Source organism: Atta cephalotes (genome assembly GCF_000143395.1).
Source record: "Atta cephalotes unplaced genomic scaffold scaffold00003, whole genome shotgun sequence".
Lineage (NCBI taxonomy): Eukaryota > Metazoa > Arthropoda > Insecta > Hymenoptera > Formicidae > Atta > Atta cephalotes.
Window position 1 is genome coordinate 6,092,001 of NW_012130067.1, and position 6,029 is coordinate 6,098,029.

General features: G+C 39.5%; 3 protein-coding genes across 3 annotated transcripts in view; 1 reads left to right on the forward strand and 2 right to left on the reverse strand.

Annotated features, from left to right (window-relative positions):
* The window catches only part of LOC105625778, a 2,580-nt gene extending 2,272 nt beyond the window's left edge, over positions 1-308 (reverse strand). Inside the window, exon 1 of the mRNA XM_012207097.1 lies at positions 294-308. Coding sequence (XP_012062487.1) covers positions 294-308 — 15 coding nt within the window. The remainder of the gene's footprint in view (positions 1-293) is intronic.
* A 1,857-nt stretch (positions 309-2,165) lies between these two features.
* Positions 2,166-3,750, reverse strand: LOC105625601. The gene has a single exon (XM_012206923.1). It carries the CDS (start codon positions 3,748-3,750, stop codon positions 2,845-2,847), a length of 906 nt encoding a protein of 301 aa, XP_012062313.1. The 3' UTR covers positions 2,166-2,844.
* Positions 3,751-4,490: 740 nt separating this feature from the next.
* Positions 4,491-6,029, forward strand: part of LOC105625780 (RNA polymerase-associated protein LEO1-like) — a 2,020-nt gene continuing 481 nt past the window's right edge. Inside the window, exons 1-2 of the mRNA XM_012207099.1 lie at positions 4,491-5,292; positions 5,416-5,802. Coding sequence (XP_012062489.1) covers positions 4,491-5,292; positions 5,416-5,802 — 1,189 coding nt within the window. The remainder of the gene's footprint in view (positions 5,293-5,415; positions 5,803-6,029) is intronic.

Sequence of the window (6,029 nt, forward strand, 5' to 3'; positions counted from 1 at the left end):
TAACTAACACACACACACACACACACACACACACACACACACACACACACACACACACACACGCACGCACGCACACATATATTTTATATATATATATAAAATATAAATTTTTCTGATAATAAATATGAATATAAATATCAAGAATTTAAGTTTATAATGAGATTTTTTTCTACGAGTATATAACACTTAGGATTTAATTTATTTTACAGATTAGGAAAATATTTGTTAAAATCTACATTATGTATTTTTTTTTCATTTCTGTAATATTTTTATAAAACATAAATCTCACTTACGGAATAATTTTTCATTATGGTGCGCAAATGATAATCTCGATTTCTAAATACACCAAGATGCGACTCGTATTTCACACACCTTGCAATTGGGCAAATAAATCTTGACAAAATCGATATCATATTTCTGCACAGTGACCTCTTTGAAAATATATATCTACTCAGTTTTGCAATTCTTTATTAAAATATGCACACACCACGGAGCGTCCCTATATGCATTCCACAATAGATCTGCTGCATTGACGTCGATTGACATTTTACATATAGTTTTTATTATTTTTAGGTTCGTTTATTTATGTATTCGTTTACGAGATGTAATACGCGAGATATTATATAGCAGCATAAAAACCAAAGTTCCTTACCTAGCTCTTTTTAGCATATTAATAATAAATTGTAACTCGTGAGACTACACACATGTGCCTGATGGAAAATTAAATATATTATTCACGTTTCTTCTGTGCGATGTAGTATTCCCTACTTTTCTGTCATTTTTATGATCTTCGCGTACTTCATGTTATTTACAAATTGCGAAACAGATGCCTCCAAGTATTTTTGGTTGACTTTCTTCCGTTTCACTGCTAGGGTTTTTTTTCTAATGAAGATAAACGGTGACAATAAACTATCGCGGAAAGACGATCAGATCCCCGAAATCAGGCATTCTCAGAGAATCACACGAGCGCATCGGACATACGACGGTCAAATAAAAAGGAAGGAGAGCAAGATACGAGGCGAACGTCCGCTTTCGAAGGATTGGAGATTATCAGAAGATAAATTGCATTTCTTCTCGGGATAAAACGTCGCTGTCGAGGCAAACTGTCAGATCTACTTCTTTGACGTAAATTATCCAAGATCTGACGGTTCGTTACGTACGTGTTGAGGTTTCGCGAAAACATTGATTGAACGAAATAAAACAATTCAAATAACATTCGTTGTTACTTTTCTTGAATTCCATGTTGAATTCTATGCAAATTCGTAAAGGCGAGCGCGCTTCACTTCTATTAAGGAGCATTCCGGACGGTAAAACTTAACGCCGACGTTCCGCAGTTTCTAGAAGACCAGGTCGGACGATAACTCAAACACGGCTCTATTCATTCATGGCCGTTGTACGAAGTGATATGGGTGGCAGCTTGCAGAGCGGCATCTGATTTATGTATTCGCGCCGCGTTCCACCGCTTCCGATATATATGCACCTTTATATACACCGTGTACATAGACAGATACATATAATACAACCATCGCGTGCGTGCACGTGTAAACGCATCGACGGCGTGTTTACGTGAGGGTGGTAGCTACGTGCGAATATACACACGTACGTATATAAGGTGGTACTTGCAGATACGTATGCGAGAACGGTAGGTGCCGCAGCTTATTGTTGATGAATGCAGGGAACCCGAGCTCACTGAGCCACGAAGGGGATGCGAGCTTTATACATACATATAGTATAGTCAGACTACAGTGAAGTTGGTAGGAGGCCTATAGATATACGTTACCCAAGTGAAATGCTCTTGCGGGCTCCGGTGGCGAGTTCGCAATGAGAACGCAAGGAGACTTGTATATGCATCAATTATGTGCCTTGATTCTCATTTCACGGCAAAACTACTCGCGAAAGATTGCAATTTATCGGTACAACAATGCGGGCATTGTTTAATATCCATTAACCGCCCGCCGGCCGAATGCGGTTACTGCTAGGTCGTATATTCGATCATTTGCCAGTTGCATAAATAAAACTAGACTCATTGCGTTCTGATGAATTGGAGAAAGTGGGAAATTAAATTTATTGCCGAGACTCCAATTATGACTGCCAATTTTCATGCGGAAGTAGAAAATTGATAAAATAACAAGAATATTGTCAACTTGACAGATACACAGAAAAAATAATTTTAAAATTTTATTGGATACAAATTTGAAAATAATTTTGTTGGTTTATTAAATATTTATGTTAGAAACTAAAAAAATGATGATCATGCTCTACAAAATTTTTATCTTTTAGCAATTAGTTCGAATTTCCGATAAAATTATTTTCAGATCTGTGTATAGAAAATTTAGATCTTCCAGCAAATTCTTTCTATGCAGGAAAAGAAATTACAAAATTATAATAATATTACAATAAATAGTATGTTTATCTTTAATGGATTATTAACAAAATATTAATTAATTAAATGTAAAAGCAATATAAAACAATCAATCAATGTAAATATAAAACGTGAGAATTAAGAGAGAAAAGATTCGCATTTAATAATTTTATATTTCACTAAATGTGCAACGCGTGTACCAAATGAGGTGGAATACGATAAATGTTTGAATATACAATAAATTTTAGAATACGTATATTGTACATTTGTTCGAACCTTTTTATATTTATCTTTAAATTAGCTGCTATAATATTGTACTATTGCGGCTCACGCAAGCGTCATGTTAACATAGACCGTCGTTCGCTGAAAGCGAACTTTCAACCCCTCGTTAAGCCTGTCTGCTTTATGAATCCGCCCAAGTTCCCGAAGAATCCGTCTTAGGGTGATCTTAGGCTTGTCGGTTGTCTCATCTTTTTTTCGTTTCACTGCTTGTTGGCTTCCACCTCGACAAATCTAGAATCATTATTTCTATCTTTCGCGTATTTGCCTTCAGCAGCAGCGTGTTTTTCGCCGTATCGACCATGGTTCTTGAAATGTCCACTCCGATGCCCGTTGCTGTAGAAATCAGCGTCCTTCTTGAACTCATCTTTGTGATAAACGTTGCGATATCCGGCGGTGTTATGAGCTTTCTCGTGACCATCTCTTGTCTCGTAGATAGCTCCCTTCTTTTTCCCAACTTCTTCTTTATGATTCTTCGCGCGATCCTCGTTTTCGGAATGGCTTTTACTCTCACCAGAGACTTCGGAGTATTCAACCTTTTCGTTCTCCTTTTTCGTATCGCTCTTCGAACCTACCTCGAAGACGGCGAGGTTGTCGGTACCGTGATCATCTCTCGCAACTTGCGTCTCATACTTTGACGCAGCATAATGCGCATCGTTATCTTGATTAAATCTGTAGGATTTACCAGAATTTCCGTCGTCCGTCGCCGAGGCTCGTAAGGTCGCACTCTTGCGACTTGGGTTGGTTTGCGGTTTCGCAAACGCAATTTCCATGTGGGTGACTCCAGGTGGCTTCACGCCCTTATAACCGACCGGCAACATTTCCGCTTCAGGTTCTATAATCAAGGGTAACAAGACCGGACTGATCTTTGCTTTCATAACGATCGCTCTCATTGTCGATGGTCTCCTCTCCTCAAACTCTTCACTATCTTCGTCGAGAATCTCGAACAATTTAGTCGCAGATAGCTGCTTCTCGAAACCGTAGCCATTAGCTGTTGATTTTGGATTGAATGAGCTGCTAATGTACATCTCGTTAGATCGGTCTCTCGATGGATGCGCGCAAACACAGAGCACAGTGCAAGCGGCGTACCATACTGCATAGATCTTCATTTGTTTCGTGAATATCCCCGTTGCTTGGAAGCCCGGGTAATTCAATCTAATCCACGAATTTACTCGAAATTATATTTATATATCTCCGTAGAGATAGACTAGATACAAGACAGTGACTTCTGATGTAGTAACGCGCCGGCATGCACTGTAACAATCGCGCAATAATACCAGCTCTTTTATATCGCTCGACAATCGTTCAGCCGAACCGAAGACCGATCATCGATTTCACATGGCCTTAGTGTATCTATCGTAGCGTGTAGTCAATTCAAGATCAACGGCGGTTTACAGTACTAGTCGATCAGTGATGCAAATCGAACTCATAGGATTAGATTCAGAGAACAAGAATGTTGTGAAATATAGACATTCTTGCAATTTTTATAAATGGAATCGAATACTTTTATTTTTTCAACCGAAAAAAATGAAATGACTTGAGCTCAGGTATTCTCTATAGATTCGATTAATCGACGAGTAACTCTTCGAATTATTACACAATACCGTCAGGATATTGATTAATGTTGTAGTGAAAGAAAAACCGTTAATAATGCGCTCCGCATTTGAAGCACCGCGACCATGAAACTCTCCACGTCGCTAAATAGCGTGTCACTTATACGACGCAGCGGAAGGATAAACATGTCCTTCTGGCATGCGTATATAAAGCGATAACGTTGACGAACGGATATAACAGTGCCTGACAATTCGGCCACGAGACGGTAACGTTGTTATCCGGCGTGGTTACCGGGATGCGGGATTTGGTTAGCATGATTGCGAATTTAGTGTTGGCCCTGCTGTTAGCTAATACACGCGGTGATGGTGCGTCATCGGCAAGGACAGCACATATGACGGTCTCTAAGATGAGAATGACCGATCTGGAGACCTCGGCAAGCGGATACGCGTACAATCAGCAAAGGGGTCTTCCGGTCTTGTACATGCAGTATACCAATCACGGAAGCGGACGTTACTACCATGCACCAGCGGCAGTGCATTACATCGTTGGCAGTCCTACACCTGTTGCGCCCACCGTTTCTGAAACTGCGTCGTCGCACGAACCCGTTCCGCTCGCGTATGCGACTGCGAAGCACGAAATTGTACCGTACGTAACGCGTCAGCCTTACCCGCGCGATGGATTCATTAATTATGGCGTGGGCCAATTAGCGAAATACGCGCAACCGCTTGAGCCTCAACTGACTGCACGTGCTGTGCTTGACACATTTAAACCGCTCGAAATGGATAAAAATATCGACAAGAGAAGTGACGACGAGGAGAATGAGGACGATTATGACAGCGATGAGGACGACGACGGCGATAAAAAAGAGAAAAAAGGGCATGTGCCTGAGAATCACGAAAAAGTTGATTTTATAGCAACCCATCCTATTCACGGCCTCGACAACTCTCGTTCAGATATCGACGTTTCGTTTGAACACGGTGAAAAGTATTCGGCCGCGCAGAATTCCGCTCATGGAGAAAAGGGTGACAAAGGGTACAACAAACGAGTGGAATTTGACGTGGGTGAACACGAACAGCATGATAAAAGCAGGCAACAAGGTGGATTTTTGCTTATTTTTTCTACAGACATTGATTTTCTCAATACACTTTTAAACATGTATGTTTTTGCATAAAATTATAGTATTTACTCCGGGTAAGACTACTTTTTACTGAATCTTTCAGAACATTACGATACCGAAATTGGGCACAAAAAAAAACACAGCGACGTAGCTGGAAATTATGGCCGCTACGGTGAAATTGAGAATAGTGAGAAGGGTAGTAGTTATGGGCAGACGTCATACCACAAAAAGGGGCAAAAGACCAGCGGCTTTCATAAAGTCTATCACAAGGATGAATATAAAAAGCATACCGATTTCTATGATGAGAGCCACAAGAAAGGTTATTTCGACAAGCACTTCGTTGCTGATGGGCATCATAACGCTGCGGAAGGTGAATTCAAGAAAGGCGGACATCATGAATTCGAGTTTGATAATAGAAATAGTGGGAAAAAAGGATTTTATGACAATGGACATATACAGAATCGCGATCGGGGCTATAATAAAGAAAAAGGTGAAAATTCTTTTCATAATAATTATGAAAATTACGGTTCCGACGAAGGCACGCGTTTAATTAAGAAACACGGATATGACAAAGTTGATTGATATTGTTGAATATTGATAAATAATTGAAGGAAAATGTAATTTTATCTATTGTTATTTTATATTCATTGTCATTTATGCGATAAAAAGAAAATATTATATTATATTATAATCACATTTTTATGCTACAGATTCTCA